The 26,305-nt window shown below is 39.2% G+C and overlaps 1 protein-coding gene and 1 long non-coding RNA gene across 3 annotated transcripts in view; one reads left to right on the top strand and one right to left on the bottom strand.

The window, feature by feature from the left end:
* Positions 1-13,636, top strand: part of Tgfbr3 (transforming growth factor beta receptor 3) — a 209,987-nt gene extending 196,351 nt beyond the window's left edge. For both annotated transcript variants that reach the window (XM_004841284.4, XM_004841283.4), the window contains exon 17: positions 10,018-13,636. In XM_004841284.4, the coding sequence (XP_004841341.1) occupies positions 10,018-10,136 (119 nt within the window). In that variant the 3' untranslated portion in view covers positions 10,137-13,636. The remainder of the gene's footprint in view (positions 1-10,017) is intronic.
* Positions 10,917-26,305, bottom strand: part of LOC110348400 (uncharacterized) — a 73,852-nt gene continuing 58,463 nt past the window's right edge. Inside the window, exon 4 of the long non-coding RNA XR_002393615.2 lies at positions 10,917-13,795. This is a non-coding gene — a long non-coding RNA (uncharacterized LOC110348400). The remainder of the gene's footprint in view (positions 13,796-26,305) is intronic.

Here is a 26,305-nt window from a genome sequence, read left to right as displayed (position 1 = left end):
GCCACTCACCGGCCTCAGTCACAGCCGATCTTGGGTCTAGGCAGAGTACAGGGCAACCAAATGCCACCCACTGTGGGAACACACTCCACTGAACCCCCACCCCCTCCAAGACCCTAGACTCTTACGCTAGCCAAGCACATAAACCTGATAAAAAGCAAATCTTGGTTTGTTGCCTTGGTTTATTGTTGCTGCTTGCTGAGTTTAGAGAGTCATTGTTACTGACCCCCCTTCTCCTCTACCTAGAGGCTTCAGAAGGAGTTTTAGTATTGTTATTGCAGAAATAGGTTTATAAATAGATTAAAGAAAAGCCAAAACCCATCCAATGATGCTTTCTAGAAAAATATGCCAGTTCATAAAGTAAAAAGTTTATAGATGCTATCATTTGGGCTTAAAATCTGTTGGTATCACTTGTGGCTTTAAAATTATGTTTTATTCAAAGCTGTAGGCTCTGGTTCATTTTACAGACTGCTCATCAGAAGTACCAAGGTCATACAAGAATGAAGAAGGCTTATTTCAGAACCAAATGATAGTTTCTTTCTGGAACCCCCCAGTTTCTTACCTGGGTCAGCTGGCAACAAGTTTAGATGAATAGAGAAGGTCTTCATGCAGTGGCCAAGGGGAGTGATGAGAATGAGAACTCAAAAACTGACTCAGTCCATTCAGTTTCCACAGTAAGCTAAGTCATGGAACTCAGGCCTTATATGGTATATTTGGGGGTCCAGGCAGCGTCTGCCTGTGTGTAAAGAGCAGGCCTTCATTGGGATGGCTTTCCCTTTGGTCATGTTTTCCACTGTCTGCAGCACACAGCACACCTCCAGGTTACATATTCAGATTGTGACTATCCACTTACATACCCAGAATTTGTGTTGGTCTAAAAAGGTGGGGGCCCAACTTTATAATACAAACTCTGAGCACAATAAGAGATACCTCTGTAAGGCAATATTAATTCTGTCTGGAAAACTTCATTCCTAAAACTTATGTCTTTCCCGAGATGGTTCAGAGAGAAAGGGTGGTTGGGAATAGAATGTTGCTGGCCTGGAGCCATAGAAGCTTTATGGTTCTGGGGAGCCTTGCTAGTTTAGAGGATCCCTAACCCATAGTCCATGAAAGTCCCTAAAGTCCAGTGCAAAATTGTATCTGTTGTCTCATTGAGGACAAAAGCTCTTATTTTTTTAGAAAAGCTTTTTAGCTTCATCAAAATAGTACATGCACATAGTTGAGAGGCTGAAATAGTTCTTTGAGATTTGTTATGAAAAACCTCAGATCCCACCTGCCTGCCTCTTCCCCTTCTCTTTCTCCCTCCCTGGAGCACCGTCTTTTTTACTCTTAGCTGATTCTTTTGGCTGTTAATTTATATCTCTAAAAAACATGAAAATATTGCTATGTCTTGATTTTTCGGTTTGAGACCTTTTCCGTTGACCCCCTCCTAAGGGAAGTGAAGGTTTACCTCTCTTTCACCTCTGTGCCCTAATCATGCATTCATTCCCTTCTTGCTCCCCTTCCCATACTGTCCTAGTAGAATTATACTGAAATTTTGATTAAGATTCATATTTACTATTTATATTATTATGATTACCTAAAGGCTAATCACAATTTAACCAGGTAAAGTAACATTATATCTATGTGTCTTTTAATTTTTCCTGGAATTAATAGTCCTTCTCTGCTCTCTCCCCCCCCAGTTAGTTTTCTATATATTTATCATTAATTTATCTGCTGACTCTACTAGTTGTTTTAATTTCCTCTTAATATATTCAGACCTATTGGGTATTGTTACTGATTGATTCCTTTTCTTTAGCGACCCTTTCCTGGAGGCTTCCCTAACCTGCTTCTGTCTGAACTAGTGCACTCTAAGTCTGGACACTCTTGGCCTCTGTCTTCTTTTCCATCATTATTCTAGGGGTTCTCTTCACTTTTGAGTTGCAGGTGTCCTGTGTCCTGTACCCCATGCCTTCCTCCTTCTTGGTTTAAAACTTAGGAAATATTTTTTACATCTGGCCTGTCTGAAAATACTCTCATGTTACAGAAATACTTTGCAGATAGTCTGGCAAGGTATAGAGTGCCTGACTATAAATAATTTTCCTTCAGAATTTTAAAAGCAATCCTCATTGTCTTCTAGCTCGGGGGATTGCTGGTGGGAAGTTCAAAGCTGATCCCCTTTATCTGTGACCTGTTTTCTTCTTTCTGGAAGACATTTTACAGTAATAACTCTTGACTTAAATGTACTTTCATACATCATGCTTCCCTTCCCATCTAGAAACTCATGTCCTTCAGTGCTGAGATATTTTAGAATTTATTCTTTTTCTCATTCCCATTTTCTGTATTCTCTCATTCTAGAAATCATTTTACTTGAAAGTGGAACTTGACTGGTCTTCTGATTTTCCTTTCTTTTCTATATTCCATCTTTATGCATTCTTTACCTTATGGGAAATTTCTTCATCTTTACCTTTCAGTTATCTGTGGAGATTTTAATACTATTTTGAAAATTTTAAATTCCTAGAATATTTTTTTCCAGTGAATTTCTTTTCTTATAAAAATGTCCAGGGGCCGAGGATTTAGCTCAGTGGTTCCAGTGCCTGCCTCGCAAGCGCAAGGACCCGAGTTCGATCCCTGGTACAAAAAAAAAAAAAGTCCTGTTCTTGCTTCTTAGGTGCAGTATCTTATCTGAGGATCTTCCTAAACATGCAATTAAGAATGAGGGGGTTCTGAGCTTGTAGATAGGACTGTGAATTTCCCTAGGGTGTCTGACAGGGCCCCTGTTTCTGTTGTTGAGCCCCTAATGTCATTTCCTTGGAACTTTCCTCTTTAGCTTATCAGAGTTTTCATAGAACAAGCCTTTCTGCATCCTACCTGGAAGGTGTAGGTCTGGCTATTGGGAGACCTTTTTAATGGGCATTGATTAAAGTAAACTTGCATGGCAACAAATTATACTTGGCAAGTAGATACCAGAAAGCAAATATTCAGACTTCCTGGGTGCAGCATGATATTGGCGCCTGTACTGAATGTGAATAATCAAGTACAAAATGTGTTCTGGAGGAGACAGATTTGTTCACTGCCACTAGAGACAAAGCCATCCTGCTTTAGCTGCTGTCAGGCTGAGTAAATGAAGCCCAGTGGAGCCAAACACAGTAGATATTTACCTAATGCCCCCTTGTGAGTATGGTTCTCTTCCCCTCTGAGAAGCCTGGTGCTGGTCATTATTGAAACCCTGACCAGCCTAGTGCTGGTCATTATCGAAACTCTGGGTCTTACCCTCTTCAAAAAGTAAACTTCTGTATTCCTCCTGGATGAGGGTCCCAGCACAGTGAAAAGAGGGAAAAGGTTTTGAGAAATCTTCCTGCTTCTTACGTAGGCACTTAGCCAGCTCAGCTGCTTTTAGCACTATATTTACTCTCTCTTCCAGAGGTTCCTGATGTCACCATTTCCTGACTTTTGGGGGACTCTGCGATGTAAATTGCTTGTTTCTCAATTCTTCCCACTGTTGGCTTGGGTTTTGACTCTCATGAGTCTGCTAGGTCAGTTACCATTCACCCATTTCCTCACCAGCTTCAAGTATTTTATTGCTATTATCCTCACTTCTAATATCTTTGGTTGTGTGGGTCTGTGCCTTTTGCAAATCCATTTACTGTTATTCTGGTGAGATTTAGGGAGGGAATGCAAGTCCGTGTGTGCATGTAAAGCACTGTCTCTATACTAAGTCTTGCCCTTAACTTTTTATCAGTGACTTAACCAAGGTCCTTGGGAAGTTACTGGTCTGTTTCTTTTTCACATGGTGAGAAACAGGCCCAGGGAACTGATGGGACTACTGGGAGCCATAGCTATAGCATCAGGACTGGGACCGTATTTTCTCCATGTAGAGTCCACTCTTCTCTCCCTGTCCTGTGTCACAAATTCAAAGGCCATGTAGCTGTAATATTTTTATCTTCTTTTTGCTTGTCAGATAATAAATCTTTAGCTTAACATGTACAGTAGTACCTCAGTTCACGAATGTGTCTGTTTGCAAACAATTTGGTTTTCAAACAAAGGCATCCAGCAAAATTTTGCTTTTGTTTGCAAACTCCGTATCAGATGACAAACATGACCATAGCCCTCTTCTCCGCACAAACACAGCCATCTCTCCAAAATCATAAAACAAATTAAGTTTGTAAACTGAAATACCATTGTATTTGATTTTTTTGTGTGTGCCTCTGTTTAGTATTTGCTAAATTTTTTGTTTGTTCTCTCCAGTATTCATTCACTGATTTTTTTGGAGGAGTTATTAAGTGCCAAACACTCTTCTTGACACTGGTAGCATGGTAGTGAACAACAGAGGCCTTGCACTTTTGAGCTCACAGATACTGGGAGGAAGAGAATAACCAAATGGGCAGTAAACAGTGATTCAAGTAGAAACCCAAATGTGGGGCACATATGTCAACTATTAGGAAAGCAACAATTCAGTGAATTTTGTCAGAAGGGTGGAGAACTGGCAAGATAATTCTCACTGGAGCAGGAGAAAGTGGTGTTTTTTGTTGTTGTTGTTTTTTTAAAGAATGAAGTTTCTTGTAAAAATCCCACAACCCAGGAAGGCTGAGAGCTCTTAACTACGTGTTTAACTGTCCTATAAAAGAAAGATAGTATTTGAGTGAAAAGTGAGCAAGTCCTGCCTTCTTCACAGTCACAGAAGTTTCCATCTGGTCCAGCTCATCCTTCTTCCTCTCTTCCGTCTACCACAGTCATACCTTAGCCCAGCTTCATGCTCTTTCTCTTTTCACCAGGGCTAGGCTGGAAACTTGGTGAGACCTTAGACCTCTGAAAACATTGGAGACTCCTGGGATGCTCCTAATTAAAAGCATTTACTTTAGGTATGTGCTTGCCTTCTACGTGGAGTATAGCGTGTTCAATGAAGGCTTGTTGAATACAAATTTTGAGGGATTAGGACAGGCATACTTAATTCAAAACCTCCACATTTTATTTTGCTCCTTGAAGCACAGTGTTTCATCCACTCTTAATTTTTTTCTGCTCACACAACTGAGCAGGCTTAAATAGCTTACATTTTTATAGGACCTTGAAATTCAAAAAGCTCTTCATATGCATTTCTTATTTAAGCATCTCACTCTTAAGAACCCTGTGAAGTAGAATCTTCTCCTGTTTACTGAAGGGAAATTTGGTTAATACACCTGACCCAGGAAATACCATAAGTACACCTAGCTCAGCAGTTGGACAAACAGTGGCGGTGAAACTATGGCATGCATGCTGCAGTGGGCTGTTTATATCATTGAAAGCTCTAAAAGGTTCGCCATCACTGAAGCTTCAAGTCCAGTTTATGACAATAGCCCACACCTAGAGGTACAAATATACGTATGAAGGATGACCTTTCTCCTCCACCTAATCTTCGCGTTCCCTCTTCCTCTTCTCGCATTCTTATTGTCAGAGTTTAAGTGCATTGTATTTAGGGGTCACAGAGGCAAGCTAAAGTAAGACACAGAAAACCAAAGGCAGGTAAACAGGTTGCCATACTGCAGGACTACAGAAAGGAAACAGGGGGCAGAACATTTTGAAAGACTTTAATTCCCACCTTGAAAGATTATTATTCCTTGGCCCAGAATTTATCACAACATCTTACCTACTCCTCCTGGAGAGTTTTGACTTCAAAACAAGGTTCTTTTAGCTTAGAGAGGGGAGAGGAACCATTATTGGAAATGATAAAAAGTGACTAAAGACATCACTAAACTGAAGATAGTTTAGTTCACTGTCCTTATGGGAGTTAGGATATCAAGAAACCCATGTTAATTGGTACAAAACTGCAACCAACACATAGACTTACTACAATATATCTTTTTTTTTTCTGGCATCAAGGAATATAAAATCAAAATCACCCCAAGGCATATGGGTTTCAATCCTGTGTGTAAATATCTCCAAAAATAAAAAATTTCATAAATTTCCTCTTTAACCAATCCTCATAACCAGCAAGTTCTTTTCCATCTCACTTATATCTCTGTCCCTGCCATTTAAACACATTTTCTTATGCTCTGCCCTCCAGAGAGAAGAAAAACAGCTGTCTGATCCTCTTTGTAATAATCCTCATGGGAAGTATTTGCAAACAGACTCCTTTGGATTAGTCAAGATTCTTCTCATTTGTCTTTTGCATTTTTATTGTCTCCCCCACCCCATTGTTGTTTCCCAAGGAGCCTTTGCATGTTCCTTAAATTTTGCATAGTTAGTTTCTTCCCTACAACCTGCCATTGTGAAAGTTTTAAGAGATAAAAACCCAGTTTAAAGTAGATAACTAAGAGGTGGCAGAAATTCAGATCTGGGCAGTACTATCCCAGGCTAAAGAAATAAAACAGATTTTCCATTAAGAAATATATTTTTCTGTTTCTTAAAACATCTCTGGCACCATCTGGACTCAGCCACAGGCTAAGTGAGGTGGGTGATTAATCCCTGGTGTTGTCATCTTTAGCACACCCTCCCCCCTCCCCCTCCCCCTCTGGAGTATTCCAGTACAAATGCCTCTTCCCTGCTCACTTTCCCTCCTCCCTAAATCTTTCTTCCATCAAGGTGTTTTGAGATTTGAGGAACAAAGTGAGACTGAATGCATTGTCTCTGCTGGCTGAGTTTGATATTTATCAGGAAGGAGCCTCCCTTGAACTTCTTCCATTTGTTAACTGGGCCTACTCTGCTTAGTCACAAAGTACCCCCTGCTCATCTCCTCCAGAAGTGGCCTGGGTTTGTTGCCCAAGGAGTATTTTAGAGAAAAGTGGTGCTCCAAGAAGCCCAGACCACTGTGATGAAGACCAGAAAGCCAAAGGACCCATTTCAGAAACCCAAGGAACTCTGTTGGCTTTGCATGCAGAAGCACTAACCTATTTAAACGTGCTTCTTCGTGATGAGCATTTCTGTAGTGCTTCCATCTGACAGCGAAAAATCCTTTTCTTAATTTGTCCAAAAAGTAAGAGGTTTTTTTAAATTTGGAAATACTGAAAAATCTTGCGTTTTATACGTGAAAATAGCCACAGAGGTGGAGGGGATAGTCTATACTGAAGGGATTTCAGCATTTCCAGACTGTCCTTGACATTATTGGGTCAAAGTCAATAGAATATTAGGCTAATGTGACTTGTCCACCTGGGTGAAACATCCTGCTGTGTTAAGTGTAGGGATTTTTGTTTTGTTTTGTTTGGGGGTTTACTTTTAAGTAGTGTGTTTCATTACCATGACCAACGGTTTCCAAAACTCTGTAAGTCCAAAGATCTCTTTTTAATGGGCACTGATTATATTAAAATGATGTAGCAACAAATTATATTTAGCAAATAGACATTGGAAAGCAAATATTCAGACTTCCTGGGCAGGGCATGGTTCTGGCACTTTTCCTGGGTGTGACGCCAGTATATGTCATGTTCTGGAGAGAGACTTGCCCCCTGACACTGGAGGAGGCGAGCCATCCTGCTTAGGTACTGTCAGGCTGGGCAGATGAAGCCCAGCCAAACCAAAAGGGAAGGAGTGGCTTACTTTTGATTTTTCTGATGAGTCCTTTATTTAAGTGGGAAAATATATTTTTAAAATGTGGTTCATGTATAGCCACATTAGTCCTTTTAATTGATTACATGAGGGTCCAGCTGAGTGTGGATCAAGATGTGAGTTGTAAAGGGGCTGAATTTTTAAAAGATATATTAAGAGTTGTTAAGATCTTTGGTGTGTGTATGTGTTAGGGGTTTGGGAGTATTTGTCAGTAGTAGAGTATGTGTGAGGCCCCATGTTTGATCCCCTTCTAGAAATAAGCTTCCACTCTGGGGAAGGTAAGTTTTTGGCAGAAAGTTACTGCCATTGAGGTAGCTGTCTCATGCTTAATTACATATACACATGAAGAGTAGGGGAAGGACCAAAATGTAGATCTCCAAAAAGAAGCATAAAAATAGTGTTTCTCTGCTTCTCAGGAACATTGACCCCTTTCTCTCTCCATCCCACCAATCCCAGAAGCAAAGATAATTAGAGGAAACACAAGGGCCAAATATACAATAAGCATATAAATGCTCTAAAATTGATATAAAAGTGTGTGGAGCTGTGGTTCACAAAAGGGGTGATGGAGAAAGCTGTAACCAGACCCAGGGGCACAAGCTGCTTCTACATTTTACAGAACTGCTCTTTTGGCAGAAGCTTTTGAGGGGCCCCCTGAAAAGGAATGGAAGTAACAGGCTCAAGTTCCTATACTTGAGGGCAGAAACTCTGCTTGTGTTTTTTGTTTTAATGAAACAGAAAGGAGGGCTGCTTATCTCTGGCTGATAGATGTGCATTTCAGCATGACAGGAAAGAGGAGGCTCATTTATAAACAAACGTGGTCCTTTGGGGCTTCCTACATTGGAGGGGGGACACTGCTTATAAGAAATTTATGCTCTGAGTTTTCAAAGAAAATGCAGTGTTTTTCACTGGAGAGACCTGGTCACATTTCCCTACCTAGAGCCCTTTTTCGAGGGTTGCACTGAGGCCAGTTTTGCTGCAGAGGACTAACCCCATGGCCTTTTGCACTGCTAAATGCAAACCATGTGTGTGACCTGAGGTTTCCTCCCTCTCCGCAGCACTGCACATTTGGCACAAAGAATGGGTTTAGCTGAAATGCAGTGGGGTGTGTAATGAAAAGTGGGACGCTTAATGTTAGGAGATACGTTGCATTCAGTAGTGAACTTCAGTGTGAAAGGCCGGTGCTTGCTAGCAGGCCCTGCAGTCTCCAGGGGCTAAGCTAAACCCCTTTCCCAAAAGGCTTTTCCCATAGCAGCCCTTTCCTAGTCCCTGTTCTTCAAGTAGGTTGTATGTTTGGTACATGAGGTTCTGTGTTGTAGCTAGGGCCACATACAGACTTTACCAGCCCAGTTTTAAACAAACCATTTGGAAAAAGGCCCTGGGGGTTGGGGGTGTAGTTTCTGGCAGAGTGCCTGTTTACCATGCCCAAGGCCCTGGGTTGGAGCCTTAGCACTAAAACAAAAATGAAAAAGGTCCTCAAGCTGCCAAGGTTCTATTACAATTTAAATGCTCACCTTTTATGGTTTGTATCTAGATATATACCCAAAACCTCATGTGGTCATAGGTGGGGCTTTTTCAGGGATAGCTGGATCTAGAGTGTGTGATGCTGGGATTAGGGCTGTGGTGCCAGGATTAAGGGTATGTGATTACTAAATTAGTTCCTGGATTGGTACGACATAGTTCTGGGAGTGGATAATGGGAAGGCCCACTCTGGGTGTGAGTGATACACTCCCTAAAGGGGTGTAGCCTGGATAGACTATAAGGGACAGAAATAGGGCTGGGTCATCACTTGCTGCTTTTGCTGCCTTCTGCCGGCCATGAAGTATTTCTCCTCTGTGATGCCCCTCTGCCACGCCACTCTGCTTTGGAGCCAGCCAACTGTGAACTGAAACCTTTTCAAACTGTGAGCCAAAATAAACCTTTCCTCATTTAACTTTGGGTGTCTGGTATTTTGTCTCAGCAATGAGAAAAGTAACTAAGAGACCCTCCAAACTCTACAGTATCTTTATGAGAGAAGATGCATAGTATTTTCTGAACACTGTTGGTTGGGTCACACAGTCCAGATGTTGGAAGTATCTTCAAAGTTTGAGGGTGAAGCAGGAGGACCACAAGTTTGAGCCTAGCCTGGGCCACTTAGCAATTTAGCAAGCTATCTCATAAAACAACAACAAAACAATAAATTGGGGGAGGTTGCCTGGAATGTAGCCCAGTGTGAAGGCCCTGGGTTCAATCCCCAGTACTGTGGGAAAAAAAAGGAGGGCACTTGTAGGCCCCAAAATCCAGAAAATTTGTCATCAACTGTCAGAGCCTTTAGCTACTGTAACTGCCCTCCTCCTTGCCCTATGCACAAGGCTTTCACAACAAAACAGCAATAAACAGAAAAACCTTAACAGTGGGCAGAGATCTGGGATAGATGCTTCCTATCCACAGTTGTGAAAAGAATCAGATATGGCAAAGCAAACGTAATGTTCTGTGCTGCAGTGTACATAAAACCTATTTTGTTTTCTTCTTTTTTAAAATTAACTGCAGGAGAGACAGCAGGAAGGCAACAAGTCCCCACCTCTCCACCGGCCTCAGAAAACAGCAGTGCAGCTCACAGCATCGGAAGCACACAGAGTACGCCCTGCTCCAGCAGCAGCACAGCCTAGCCACCCCAAGCCCGGCCTCCACTGCCAAGGGCAGGGCCTTACGCTGATGCCATGTGTCCAGATTCTGAAGGCTTGATTTGGCTTCCCTTGTAAAGAGAGCGAGCGACTGTCAGTGTAAAGATTACCTGTTACATTCACCACTCATGGCCAATGGAAATGTGATCCCTGCATCTCTGCAACACACTAGAATTCATGTGGAAAAGCTAAGATGGCGGCCTTCTCCACCAGCCCCTCCCAGGCTAGGGGGTTTTCAGTGTGAAACACATGCCGGTTTTTAAAATGCTGCTTTATCTAGGGGATAACATCAATGATTTGGGGCCCTGAGTTTTATCTACACTCAAGGAAATGGTCAAAGGGTCATAGCTAAACAGTAGACCCAATGAGATGTGGGCAAAGAGTCTTTTACATTTGAATCAAGATATAAAACAAAAGAAATGCTTCAAAGCTGTCTCAGTGCTCCTCAATGCCTAATTCTGTACCCTATCTGGATGCCCACTCCTGACTGGCCACACTTTGTGAGATCTGATATGTGGCCTCTGGTTGCTGTCACCTGTCAAGACAACATTCCTTTTTTGTTCCCTGGGCCAAAACCAGTGCTGATTAATGTGTCAGTTTATTTTCTTCCCCCCACTCAAACACACACTGACTAAAAACATGTCTTAATGCAAATTTTGTCTTTCTTATAGGCATGTAGAAATTGAAAATGGCCAAGGTCTGGAACTGTAGATTTGTATTCATTTTGTTCTGATAAATTAATATCTAAATTGGGGCAAAATTCAGTTGTAAAGTTGAGGAATTTGTAAGGTGATATATGTATATGAGTATGAAAGGACAAGTATATAATATGTCATCTGGCACCTTCATTTCCTCAGTTGAAGAAGAAAGAAATTGAGCCAGGTGCAGAGGCACTTGCCTATAATAGCAGCTACTTACCCAGGCAAGAGGTTCACAAGTTCCAGGCCAGCCTAGGCAACCTACAAGAGCTCATCTTTAAAAAAAAACATGAAAAAAACATCCATTTCCATTTTGAAAATATCTGCTGCTTCTAGAGTTGGAATTTATATTTAAGTAATATTTGGTAGAATGAGCATTTCCATTCAATACACATCAACCTTTCTAATAAGCCCTTGTATGAAAAGCAAACCCTTAGGAGACATGAATACCTGGCAGATCCTGTTGGATTCTTGTTGGTTATCTGAATAATGTCACCAGTTCTGCCAGGACACTGCTGAGCAAGGGAAAAGTGCACTCATTTTGTTTGCTTTTGTTCTCTTGCCTTTAAATATGTAAACTGAAAAAGATCTGAAATGAATTTCATTAAATGGAATAATATGATGCCACATCGCAGCTAAAATATGCTCAGTGATACCCATATGTCAAAAAATACCAGGGACAATTTCCATGCCAAATCATTTACTGCTGACATTGCAAATTACACAGTATTCTTTTTCCATACCCCTCTAACAACTTAGTATTCCATCAATAGAACAAGTTAGATTCTGCCCTAAAATATTCATGACCCAATTCCACTGCCTTTAAAGGCAGTTGAAGGCCGGGGATTTAGCTCAGTGGTTCTGCTGCCTGCCTTGCAAGCCCAAGGACCCAAGTTCGATCCCCGGTACCAAAAAAATAAAGCAGTTGAGGGGCTGGGAATTTAGCTCAGTGGCACTGCACCTGCCTCACAAGCACAAGGCCATGAGTTCGATCCCCGGTACCAAAAAAAAAAAAAAGGCAGTTGTGCTGGGTCCTCTGTGAATGGAACCTTACATAAGAAATATGGATGAAACTCAGAACCTTAAGGCAGTGTCTACAAGGCAAGGAGATGGAGATGGACAGTCACTGGTATCCAGTCATGAATAGTCATTGACTGGATAGATGTAGACATTCAAATGGGATAATTTTAACCAAAGCAGACTACTTAGCAGCTGAAATTTCCAGGCTATCTACATTAATATAGTGAACATTTTTTATGATTTTCATATATATGTGAGGACAACATAAGACTAGAAAAATGTTTTCCTTTAATTTTTTAACATAAGGGTATCATTTCAGAGCAGAGGGCCTAGGTTACGCTACCTGTGTTTGAAAATAATGCGCTTTGCCTAACCTTCAGCAGAATGTATTGTTTCAGCATATTCTATGTATAAAAAAGTTTAAAGATGTCTTCAAAGAAGACTAGAGTCTTTAAGTCACTTATAGCTATATTTTACTACAAAAATTTGTGTATAAAGATATATTTAAGTGTTTTAGATAAATTTAAGTTACTCCATATGAAATGTTTAATTTCAGTTACTGTGAATTCTTTGATCAGTTCTTTGCTTAAAAAAATCCTTTCCATCTTTTAAAAAGAAAATTAGCTATGGGGAGGTAATTAAACAATGCATTGCTTAGATGGATAGGGTTAAAAACTTCTGTAATATATTTAAATGTGTATTTTTGAGAGAGTTCCTACAGTGCCAAGGATTTTATAAGTAATCTTAAATTAATTTACAAATTTATAGATGCAAACCAAAAGGTTTTTAAAAGAGAAAAGAAAAAAATCAGTTTTTATTTCTTTGAATCTCATTGTCAGAAGTACTATTCAGATAGAGAAATTCATATTGATAAAACCTAATCCCATATTGGAGAGTGAATAGGGCATTTCTCCCTAGCTTCTTCTTACAGCACTTCTGATTGCTTCATCCTTTACAGTTTTAATACAAAGTACAAGCTCTACTTTTATAACATGTTCTGCAAGTTTAAAACTGTTATATTCTATCAGCAAAGTCTAATATTATTTCCGCAGTATGCCCATAATCCACAGAGCCCATTTTGTTTTGTTTGTTGATACTGATGCTATTGTTGAAATGCTCTAAACTCCACTGCAGATTATCTGTGTGACACCTTTAGCTTTTCACTGTGTAGGGTTCACCAGCTGTTATGCTGTATTTTAAAAAGTCAGAAATTTCTTCTGTGTAAGCTGTTTTTATGGCATTTTCTAAACACAAAATGGTCTTTTCCTTGTCTGGTGATAAGATTGTAAGTTCATTTCCTGCGTGTTCTGGGCGGGTGTGACTTTGAGTGTGTGTGGGGTGTGTGTGCGCCCACCTGTCTTTTGTACTGCAACTACCTCATGGTTTGAATGATGACTGCACTGCTGGTTGTGTTAACAGAACACATTTTGTTGGGCGAGTCCTTTATGTGATTTTTTTTCCTGTTTTATCTGGGGGTTGTTCATGAAACTGACAGATGTTTTTCTAAAAAGCACTATTATCAGTTTCCAAATACAATACTTCTCTCTTCTGGTTTTTCCTGAATGAGCCTGATTTTGTTGCTGTTTTTCATCACCTATGAGGGTACAGAGAGTAACCCGAAAATCCCTGTGGCCAGTTTGAACACCCCTGTTGTAGTCTTTGTTTGGTATGTCAGCAACTTTGTGAACATGCTTAGATGTATAGTCTTGATAACCACACTTTTAAGTCTTTTATCTGTGCATAATAAAAAGATATATCAATTATTAATATGCATCTTGTTTGGTCATTAAATTCTTTCTTCAGGCTGACACAACTTTTTCTAACATTTTCTCTCCTACTTAACATTGCCTGCCCGTTGATGAGAGGGTGGGCAGAGCAAAGGGAAAGAGCACCCTGGAGAGCATTCCTGGGCCTTCTGTCAATCTCCTAGAGTCAAAGAAAGAGAAACAGTTGTATTTAATCTCCACTTACTCCAGAGCTGCTTCCAGCATTCCCCACCTCACTGTGGTACCATCCTCTTCAGTTACCTAAGGCAGAAAACTAGGGTTCTACCTGGAGCCTCTTTGGCCTTCCCAACCCAAATTAATAAGCCCAGGTGTTATTTTACCTCTAGAATATCTTTCTCCAAAACCTTAGACTTATTCCCACTTCTACTACTGCTACCCACTGCCCAAGAGCCATTACCTTGATAGAATTTGCTGCCATAGCTTCCTAACATAGCTTCCTAACATCTATGCCAACTGCCTGTCTTGCTTCCCTCCAATTCCTTCTTTGCCAACCAGCAAAACTAATAACTAAAAACACTCAAGTCATGTTACTTCCAAACTTGAGCCCTTTACGTAATTCCTCAGTTTGCCTTCAGGAAAAAAGTCCACACTCCTAAGCATGATTCAAACGAGAATTATTTCGTGCAATCCCAGCTACTGCTCTCATTTCTGTGGGGCTCAGTTCTGTTGGGCACATTCCTGCCAGGTGACTTTGTACTGTGAAAACTTTCTCTGTCAAAGATTATAATGATGGATATATCTTTACACTGCCATATCCCTATCTTCTCCTCTTTTGAGAGTGTCTTAGGAGCTTTGATAGCAAGGCCAGCAGCCCACTCCTTGCCCCTTCCACAGACCAGAGCACACAGTGAACAGGAACAGCAAGAATAGGGGAGTCACACTGTGCTCAAGTGAGGTTGAAGTCATCACAGATGAGTCCTGCCATTTTTCAGTGCCAAGATGACTCTGGAGCCAGTTCCTCGCCTTATGAGGACACGAGGGAGAAATTGGCAGGTCAGTTAATACTTCTGCCATAAACTCTCTATGTTTCTAATGGAGCAGAAACCAAACTAAGGCCATCCATCAAAGGGCTTCTCAGAGGGTCCATCAACTGCCTAGAATTGGGTGCAAGAGTTGGCGCGGATTTGCCTGGGCTATTGTCCCTGCTTTTGGCGAGAGAGTACATAGACTTTTTGTAGTTACATCCTCTAATTAAAAAAAATTTTTTCTTGCTATATGTTTGTGAAAAATGAATGTAAAAAATACAAAGCAGTGAAAAACACCCATCCACTTTAGATAAAGCTATATTGATTGGTAATCAATTTGTGTTCCCAGACATCTCCTATGTTCACATCCATCAGTACCTGTCACTGTCGTAAAAAGATACTATGCTTTTTTCCACAAGGCACGTCTATTAGATCCTCTAAAGTGAGTGCTGCTCACATCAGTGTCAGACTCAACCTAGCTTAAGCCGCCAAAATAAAACATGGTTATTATAGGAGGTAAAACAAAAATAGTCTTCATAACCATCTTTCTCAACCACTCCAGTTGCTTCCCTGGAGGAACTGATGTTAACAGTCTTTTTTCAAGCTGAGATGTATTGAAACATGTTCATAAATCAAGGGATTCTTGTTTTGTTTACTAAAAATAGAACCACAATACCCACACTACAACTTGCCTTGTTCACTTAACATGGACCTCTCCCTCTAGATTAGACGGCACAGAACAACAACATGCTTTTTGATGGCTACATACTATTTCCTGCAATGAATTCAGCCTAATAACTATCAATGAACATTAAAAGTGTTTCATGCCAGAAACCCTGTATCTTGGCTGTAGTTTATATGCATATATGTTGGTAATATATAATTATCATAAATATATATATCTTTGCATTCTAGTAGTTTAAATAAAAAACTACAAACTGATAATTTCATCACCATAGAGGGAGATTTTAACATACCACATTTAGAAATTGTCTATTAGCCTGCTTTAATAGACACACATACGGTTCTTTGCCCCTGAAGTATTTTGTACATGTAAAATATTTATAAAAATTGACCACTACTAGAAACATAATGAGATTCTCACACTGATTTAACCACAATGCAAGTAGTTTAGAAAGTATGATAAGGACAATTTTAAATAATAAATTTAGAAATTTTAAAGTACTTTAAAATGATTCATGACTTGAAAAACTCATAATGGAAATTAGGAAGTATATAGACTTGAAAAACAATGGAAACACACTCAAACAGACAGCCAAAACAATAAACTATGAGAAATCTAAGTTCTAAATTACTTATATTGGGAATAAAAAGTGAAAAATGAAAGTATCAAACATAGCAAAACTACTAGAGATAGACAGAAATAAAAAGCTCATACATTAGGAATTTTAAAAAGGACACAACATATATTTCAGAGATTTTAATAAGGGACTGTCTTCAGTGACTTTATTCTAATAAACTAGAAAATTCAGACAATGTGGGTGATATATCAGTTGGGGTCCTTTAGGGTGAACAGAAATGGACTTGGTTAAGCAGGTGCTGGGGCAGGGTGATGAAGGGTGAAGAGAGGACATTGATGTTAATAAATATAGGAAAAATCACACCCCTAGGGCTGGGATTATCAGAACTAAGGAAGTGGTTTCCAAATCCCGGGACTAGCATCACTAGTAAGACAGAGAAATGTGAACTGGGACCGGGGACACAAATCTTAGTAATGGCCCAGGTGATTTCCAAGGGGGAAAAAAATAACTCACCAAAATGAATTCAAGAAGCAAAATAAATTGAAAATAAAATTTTAGCTATTGATAAAAATTAAAATTACTCCTATAAAACTATACAAAATTTAAAAAACAAACAAAACTATTGCCAACCGCAGATGGTTTTACAAGTAAATTCTACCAAGTAGTCAGTACAGATAACAATCTGATACTAGTGTGTTTTCTTATTTCTAGGATGGCAGGCCAAAAGAAATGAGGTTTTTCTTGTTTGTTTTGTTTTGATTTTTGAGACACTAACTTGCTGTGTTCCCCAGGCTGGCCTGGAACTCTGAAGTTCAAGTGACCTTCCCACCTCAGCCTCCCAAGTGCTGAACTACAAATGTGCACCACTGTATCGGGCTGTCAAAGAATGAGTTGTTTGTTTGTAATACTGGGGATTGAAACCAGGGCCTTTGCACTGAGCTATAACCCCAGTCCTTTTTATTTATTTTTAAATTTTGAGAGAGTATCACTAAGTGGCCCAGGCTGGCTTCGAATCGGTGATCTTCTTACCTTAACCTTGCAGGGAGCTGAGATTACAGAAGGCACAAGCTTTTGCTATCATTACATTCTTTAAGGTTTTCATGAATCACTTGCCATTGGCAGTGTGTGAGGGTGCCCATCTCCTGGCTTTCTCATCCACATTGAGCATACTGAAACAGCTCAGGCTCTAGGCATCAGATTGCATGGACTTGAATCTTGGCTTTATCATGTGCCAGCTGAGCTGTGAAATCTACTTATTAGCATTGTTGTGTATAGTAAATGAGATAATCTACGTAAAGTTCTTAGGATAAAATAATTACAATAAATATCATCTCTTATTGTTACTAGCATATGTTTTAAATTCTGGTAATTAAAATTTTGCCTCATTATTTGAATTTGTATTCTCTTCATTGACAGTTTTTTAAATCATTATGATATAATCATTGATCTTTTTCAAGTCATTCTCTACATTTCCATTTCCTTTGCCCATTTTTCTAACAAGCTGTATTTCTTAATAATTTCTATGTTAATGAGATTTTTTGTCACATGTCATCTATGATAAATATTTTTCTAGTATACCATCATCATTTCATTCTGTTTATAATTGATATTGCCAAGACAAAAATTTTAATTTTTATGTAGTTGAATATGTCTATCTTTTCCTTTTGGCCTCTGGTTTTCCTGGCTTGCTTAGGATTCTCTAACTCTAGATATATTCTAATACTTTTAAAATTTTATTTTAATAACGGAGATCATTAATTCATACTTTCATTTAGCATATGGAAGTATTTTTGTTTTCTTCCAAATGATTATTCACATCCTACTAGGTAGATTTATTTAAAAGTCATCAATTTCCTATTAAATCAAGCTTTAAAAATAAACAATAGTGATAGACAGGTGTGGTGGTGAATTTTTGTAATCCCAGCACTCTAGAAGGCTGAGGCTGGAAGACTGAAAATTTAAACCCAGTCTGGACAAGTTAGCAACTTAGGGAAACCTGTCTCTAAATAAAACAAAAATAAAATAAAGGGCTGGGGATGTAGCTCAGTATTATGGCCCTGGATTCGACCCCAGTTCTGCAAGCAAACAGTGAGGCTGGTCTGACCTTAAAAGATTTTAAAATTTAGTATAAAATCATGTCATAAAATAGCATTGCATTAACATAGGAATAGTTAAATAGATTAGGTAAACACAGAGAGCAGCCAGTTTTTTCAGGGGGAACTTTAACATATGACAAGAAGTCATAGTTTTTATTAAATGATTCTATAACTCCAAAAAAAGGTTATAATTCCAAGACTTATGTAAGAGTTGTGGGTTGCCTGATTTTTCACTGTAGCAAAACAGATTTGATTTTTTCCCTGTTATTCCAAAAAAATTAGAATAAAGTTGTCTGGTAAATAAAAAGCAGATCAATGTTAGGTCTGCTCCAAATTTTTCATGTTTCATTGTGGTACTCTTGATGGTTTGCCACTACTCCACCCTTCTTCCTTCCTCTCATAAATGTTTACGGAAAAAAATCATTTATCAATCAAACATCAATTATAAAGTGTTGGTTTCTTCCAGCCACTTGTGAATGTTATAATTCTATAAAATAGAGAACAATTATTAAATGCCATTTTCAAGGAAAATATAGACTTTTTTGTTTCACAGCAAGCCTAAGCTGTAGCATTGCTCTTCCTAATGCTGCCTTTCAAAAATGGGAAAATGGCTAGATAATATTTACAGATGTTAATAATCCAAAATTTGGGTTTTGACATATTTGCAGGATTTGTCTCTAAATTTCCATCTCAGTGTTTTTAGAGGAACTGATCACTGCACTTTATGTAGATTTGATTTCACACTTAAAATAAAGGTCATATGACATCAGCTCCTTTTCCTCAGAAGGTCACGGCTTGAATTGATTTTTAATGACTTTCTCCATGTATTGCCTCTGAGAATTCATTAAAAACAAAAAAATTTAAAGTTAGAACTGAATAAATGTGACTGAAGTGAGTCCTACCTTGGCTTAATGAGGGTTAGAACTGAGTGTGTCTGGAACAGCTTGTTCCTAGTGTATAGGACTAGATCTAAGGTGCTGTGAGACCAAAGAAAGTAAAATAGATCCAGGATTGCTATTTATTAGACTGACAGAAGTGTGGTCCAAAGTGGCAGCAAGACCAGTGGATCCCTGCAGTTCATGTCAGAAAGAGGGGCATATTTAGTGGTTAGAACAAAAGTGACTTCATCCTGGCTAGAATGAACCTGGTTTAAGATAATATCAAAATAAATCAGGCACATCCCTGGAGCCAGGGTTCGTTTATAAAACCCAACATAATGACTAATGGTTTTATGTTGGGAAACTATGCAGGAAAAAATCAGCTAGGGTTACTCAGGGACAAGTAGTAGTAGTTACAATTCAAGATGGCTGCTGTTACGTTTATAAACAACAGTAAAGATATATGTGTTAGACGCTGCTAGCACAGAGAAGGTGAGCTGCTCCTAGTGCACAAGAGGGGTCTTCTGGGCCGCCATACCACCCCTACTAGCACAGAGGAGGTCAGCAGCGCAGGCACTAACAGCAACCCCCCCCCCACCCTGTCAAAATGAGAAGACATGTAAACAAGTCTCAAAACCAGACTTCCAGATCACCTACAGCAACCCCAAAGGGAAAGGAGATGGAACACTCTGATACTCAATCACCTGGACTCCCTGAACTGGCAACAAAAGAGGATCTGGAAAAAATAAAATCAGAAATAATTTCTCAGATAACAGCAGAGATTGTGCTCATAGTGCAAGACATGATTAATAAATCTAGAGAAGAGCTCAGGAACATGATGGAATCCCAACATAGGAAACAAATGGAATCCATAAAGCAGATGCAAACACATTTCCAGGAGATTAAAAACTCCATTGAAGGTCTATGCAGCAGAATGAGTGAATGTGAGGACAGAATTTCAGATAGAGTTGATAGGACTGCAATTAGTGACCAGGAAAAGAAAAATTTCTTTAAAATTATAAGGGACCATAAGAAATCAATCCAGCAGGTGCTAGACAATGCAAAGAAGAATAATGTAAGACTGATTAGAGTCAATGAAGAAACAGGAGAGAATGCAGATGACATAAAAAAATCTGTTCACAGAAGTGATGGCAGAAAATCTACACATAGGCATATAATTATTAAGATTCCAGAAACCCAACAGAAGAACAAAGTTCTATAAGCAGTTAGAGAAAAGAAACAAATCACATACAAAAGAAAGCCCATCAGAATCACAGCAGACTTCTCAATGCAAACCCTCTCAAGGCAAGAAAACCCTGGAGTGATGTATTTCAAGCCCTAAAAGAAAACAGCCTCCAACCCAGATTGATGTACCCTACAAAATTATCTTTCAAAATTGATGGAGAAATAAGATACTTCCATGACAAAGAGCACCTTAGGAACTTCATGAATACCAAACCAGCACTCCAAAAAATTTTAGACAATACCCTAGGAAAAGACAATGAGGATCACAACCCCAGGAAGCCCAGCAGAACGAATCCATCAGGCGCAACAAGAAATTAAACACAAAGGGGGAGAATCCAACAAACAGAAAAAGTCATGGCAATGATAAGTCAATATGTATGAGTTATAACCATCAATGTTATTGGTCTCAATTCACCAATCAAAAGAAACAGACTGGCGGAATGGGTCAAGAAGCAAGATCCAACCATAAGCTACACACAAGAAACACATTTAATTCAAAAAGAAACTCATAGCCTGAAAGTTAAAGGGTGGAAAACAATACTCCATATGACAGGAACCTGAAAAAAAAAGCAGAATTAGCTATCCTCTTTGCAGATCAAGTAGATTTCAAATGAAAATCTGAAACACTCTGGTCCCAAGAATTTCAGATAAAGGATACTCAACTTGTATGTACAAATCTATTGTGAACATGTTTTCATTCCTCTCAAGTAAAAACTTAAGAACAGCACTGTTGGTTCTTAACAGTAATACAAGAAATTTCTATATTGTTTTCCAAAATGCTTTTATCATTTTACATCCACATTAGCAGTATTAGAAAGTTCTAACTGGTTCACACCTAAGCTGACACTTGTTTTTTTAAAACTTTTAATTTCATCTCCCTAATGAGTTAATAATATGATCTTGTTATTGTACTGATTAGTATTTTTCTGATTCTAGTGTTGCACACCTTTCCTTGTGATGTACTGGCTATTTATCATCTTCTTGTGTTTATTTTTTAATTGGGTTGTCTATTAATGAGCTGTAAGAGTTCTTTATATATTCTGGTCATAGCTTATATGCATTATAAATATGGTCTGTTCAAGGACTACTTTTCATTTTCTTAACGATGTCATTCAAAGTTCTAAATTGTGATGGAATCTCATTTATTTTTTTCTTTTATACATCATGTTTTTTATATCCTAGGAAATTCTTGCCTACCCTAAATTCATAAACATTTTCCCTTATAGTTTCTTCTTAAAGTTTTATAGTTTTAGTCTTTCATATTTAGGTTCATAGATCCTTTCAAATTATTTTTATGTATGGAAATAAAGGGTTGAGGTTAATTTTATATATATGGATACCAGGTGTTCTAGTGCCATTTGCTGAAAACACTATCTTTTCCTCTGCTCTTGAATTGAGTTTATATTCTATAAAATGTTAATGTTAAATAATCTTTCAAAACTCAGTGGACCATATATGTGTGGTTCTATTTCTAGATTCTCTGTTTTATTCCAATGATCTATATGTCTTTCCTTACACCAACAATGCCTTGATTACTGTAGCTTTAGAGGAAGTCTTAAAATTAGGTACTAAATGTCTTCCAACACTGTTTTTTTTTTCTTTTTACTTTTCTAGGTCCTTTGTACTCCTACATAACTTTTAAATTTCAATATCCAATTCCTCATTTCTAGCAAGTATACATAGACTGGAATTTTTATATATACCTTGTGTTTTGTAATCCTGAAAAATTCAAATACAAGTTCTAGGGGCTCCTAGAGATCTCTTAGTATTTCCTCTGTAGATGATCATTTCATCTACATATAAAGATTTTGCTTTTACCTTGCTAATCCTATCCTAATTGTGTCATTTTATTGCCAGACTTTTGGTTTGGGCCTATGTTTCAAAGTTTAGTGGACAGATGAAGAATAGGCATAGCTGCCCTTGCTCCCCACCTTAGGGAGAAACTATTGTATCTTCTCCATTCATATGAGGCATTTTTGCTGGAAGTATGGAGTACATGTCTTTGATCTGCTGAGAAGGTTCTGTTCTACTTCTAGTCTCCTGATAGCTTTTACCATGAACAGCTGTAGAATTTAGTCCAATACTTTTTCTCCAACTAGTGACAGGATCACATGGCTTTTTCCTTTCCTCTGTTAAAATGATGACTTTTGGGGGTGGATCTTCCAATGCTGAACCAACACTGCCATCCCTATAATAAAACCACTTTCTACATACTGCCAGATCTGACTTCTAAAAGTTTATTTTGTTAAAAAATTTTCTATGTTCATCCTTTTTTCTATTATCTTTATCCAGTTTTAGTATTAGCACAATGATGATTTTCTAAAATGAGGGGAGACGTGTTCCTTTTGTCTACTTTAAATGTTTGATATAATTTATCAGTTAAAATGTATATGAGCCTGTTGTTGTCATATAGGTAGGTTTTCAAGCTAGGAATATATTTTAATAGGTGCTACTCAAATTTTATATTTCCTGGATTAAAGATCTAAATATAAAAACAAAAAAGCTGAACCAGCTGGAACAGAGGTTAGGTAGAAGACATTGGGGTAGGAAAAGACTTTATGAACAAAACCTCAGTTTCCCGTGAACTAGCAAAACAATCAACAAGTGGGATCTCTTCTTACTAAAAAGCTTCTGCACAGCAAGAGAAATCACCAGCCGTGTGAAGTGGGAAAAAATTTTCCCCAGTGATCCCTCAGACAAAGGTCTACTATCTCGAATCTAACTTAAAAAAAATCAGACCTCCCAAATTTAAAGACCCAATCCAAAAATGGACAACTGAAATGAACAGACATTTCTCACACAAAGAAGTAGACAAGGCAAATAAACATATGAAAAAATGTTCAAAATCACTAGTCATTCAAGAGATCCAAATGAAAACAACACTGAGATTCCACCTCCAGAAAGAATGGCTGCTATCATGATATCAACCAACAACAAATGCAGGCGGGGCTGTGGGGAAAGAGGAACACTGCTCCACTGCTGGTGGGAGTGTAGACTGGTGCAAGCACTGTGGAAATCAGTATGGAGATACCTCAAACAACTAGGACTGCAATTCCCATTTGACCCCGTTATTCCACTGCTGGGTATCTTTCCCAAAGAATTAAAAGAATCATACCACAGTGATATATGTGCACCCATGTTCATAGCGGCACAGTTTGTAATAGCTAAAACTTGGAAACAGCCCAAATGCCCATCAACTGGAAACTGGATAAAGAAAATGTGGTTTTTTAATAAAATGGAGTACTACTCAGGCATCAAAAATTAGAAATTAGAGACATTTATAGCTAAATGGATGCACATTGAGGCGATACTCTTAAGTGAAATAAACAGGACACACATGTATAAATACCAAATAGTTTCTCTAGTGTGAGAGACTGACAGTGTAAATAAGGACTAAAAGGTATAATAAATAATGTGAAATAGGAAGAAAAGTGGCAAAGGGGAAGTGGGAGGGATAGAGGAAAGGAAAGAAGGGAATGGAATTAATATGAGAAAGTGAAAAAAAGGAAACAAAGCCTTTGTAAATAGGGATGGATGGAGGGGTTGAAGGAGGGCAGGGGAAAGGAGAAAAAATAAGAACCAAGAGAGTATGTAAAGATGCATATCTCCAACGATGAATGTCATTATATTGTACACATAAAATGTACCAATAAAAGGATATACAAAAAAAAAAAGAGGTAAACCTGCACCACCCAACAAGATAATCCTAATGGTATCATCTCTGTTATATAACATGGTGGCAGCAGCAGGGGCTGGTGTGCTGGGACACACCACACATGTGGGCCAGGAGGACAGGGTCCATGAGTGAAACCTAATGTCCTAACTCTGAAGCGGGGAGGATGCCATTAGAGAAGGAGGCCAGTTGTATCATCAGACTACAGCAGTCTCAGTGAGGATCAAATTAGCAGGGCTGAAGACTCCTCACACAGGCAAGAAACAGGTGACCTGTCCAGGCAGAGCAAGCCACTTAAACCCCCACTGAATTGTTTCCTATCCTGGATGTAACACTTTCAATAAGCAAAACAGCAGGATTCTGTTTGTGCATCAACTCAGGCAGCATAGTATCTGTATACATACCTTGGCTAGTTTTTGGAGCAGGGCCCAGAGCCCCAGCTGTATAGGTTTTTAAGTTAACATTTCCCAGCCATCCAAAGTGGATTTGCCTTATAGGTCCCTTACTGTTGCTTAGTTGTTTTGTTGTTTTGGTATTGGAGATTGAACCCAGGGCCTTTACACTGAGACACATCCCTATCCCTTTTTAATTTTGAGATAAGGTCTCATTAAGTCGCTATATTGCCCAAGCTAGGCTTGAACTTGTGATCCTCTTGCCTCAGGATTACTAGTGTGTGTTATTCTTTCTACCGACACTACTGCCTAAGGGTTATATGGCAGGTAAGAGTGTCATGATATGTCAGGTGCTTGGACCCAATCTTGGAGAGCATGTCCTGTAAAACTGATACCCTAGTCACAGTCAATCCAGTGTGGGTATCCATACTTACACTTAACTTCTCAAGGACTTTGGTAGTGGTAGTTTGTTTAGTTCTCTTGCTAGGGAATGCTTGAATAATGCCAGTATCTGTGTCTACACAGGTTAAAGCATATTTATGTCTTTTACTGTTCAGCAAAGGTTCAATATGCCAGTCCCTTGCTGGTGGACAGTCCAGTGTGTTTGTTTCTGTACCTGGGTCAAGTAACAGGGCTAGATGTATGACTACATCTGACATTGGGTCATGGTTGGCACCATGTCACTTTCTTTTGGGACAATCCTGCCCATTTGGCTTTACCACTTTTAAGCTACTCTTTGTATATACCCACAGAGCCAGATCTGCTGCCTGAGGTGAGACCATGGCCCGCACCTTAATTAAAGCATTTGCTTTCATATTTCCAGAAGCAAACGTCTTAACGTAAGTAGGTACATAATAGTCAGTTATGTCCCTGGCTTTCCCACATTTGTTGCCACATCATGACTCACCAGAGAGACCTTCCAGTGTACACTAGCGCTCCTCTTGCCATTGTGCCATCCACAAGATGGGTCTTTGCCTAATTGTCAGTAGAAATAACCAGTGGCCACAACCCAGGAGTTACTACCAGCCTGACTGCCTGTAGCTCTACCCACTGGCTGCTCTGAGAGTCTCCTGTCTCAAACCCAATAGCATAAGTGCCAGGTTGTCCTGAAGCAGCAGTCCAGACACTCGTGTCTCCACTCTATGACCCCTCGGTATCCCAAGCATTTCCAGGTAGGGGGCCACCCCTTCCTGAACTTTGGAGATCATAGGCTATGGGATGGCCACCTTGGATGCTAAGGCAGTTTCATAGGTAACCAGGCCTAATACAGTACTATCCACAGCTATGGAGTCAATAAGCTGTTGGAGAAAACACTGCATAAATATACACGCCACTTATTTAGGGTAATAAATATCTGCTGTAGCAGATTGAAGGCAATGAAAGAGGCCATCCACCCACCCTTTGTAAGTATGCCAGTTCACATTGTGACTAATATAGTCTTGGTCAGTGGCTCTACCTGTAGCTGTGGCTCTACTTGTAGCATATGCTGAAAAATGCTGTTCTAAATGAGTGTGTATAGTTTCCGTTCCATTCCAGAGCAGTGACCAAAGCCCTAGACTAGGTACCCTTTTTTCTTGTTGTTTCTTGCCAGAAAGCCCAATTCATGCTATGGGCTATATAGGCGATATATAGCTGCATTGGGACACTTGGTGGAGGGTACCAAGCTTGCACCTAGACTATCAAAATGTTTGATTTTTTAAAACACTTCCTTCTGGGGAGCATCAAGTCCCATCATCCAACAGAATGGGCCTAGACATTGAGCCTGATATAGCGTGAAAGCCAACAAGGAGCCCTGCAAAGCCCTATACATGGAGAGTTGAGGAAGGTTTGTACTCTACCTTATACTGTGCTTGGAATCACATGGGTTTTACCTAACCAGAAACTGCTAGGAACTTTACAGACAGTCCAGGGCCTTGGATCTTATTGGGATAGCCTACCCTCTCGTATGTAGATGAGTGCATAGCCATTCTACTATGTCCTATGACAGAGTATAATCTTTGCCAATTAGCACGATGTCACCAATATAATTGATCAAGGTAATATCAGAAGAGAATGCCCATTTCCTTTCCTCCCAAGTGAAGGGGGACTGGTCTTGCAGGTCTAATTTTAAGAAATGCTAGAAAAAGGCATTAGCTAAT

Source organism: Heterocephalus glaber, unplaced genomic scaffold, assembly GCF_053883595.1.
Source record: "Heterocephalus glaber isolate CG9 unplaced genomic scaffold, H.glaber_assembly_v1.0 deba00001442, whole genome shotgun sequence".
Classification (NCBI taxonomy): Eukaryota; Metazoa; Chordata; class Mammalia; order Rodentia; family Bathyergidae; genus Heterocephalus; species Heterocephalus glaber.
Note: the sequence above shows the minus strand (reverse complement) of the source record. Positions and strands in the feature narration are given on the sequence as shown.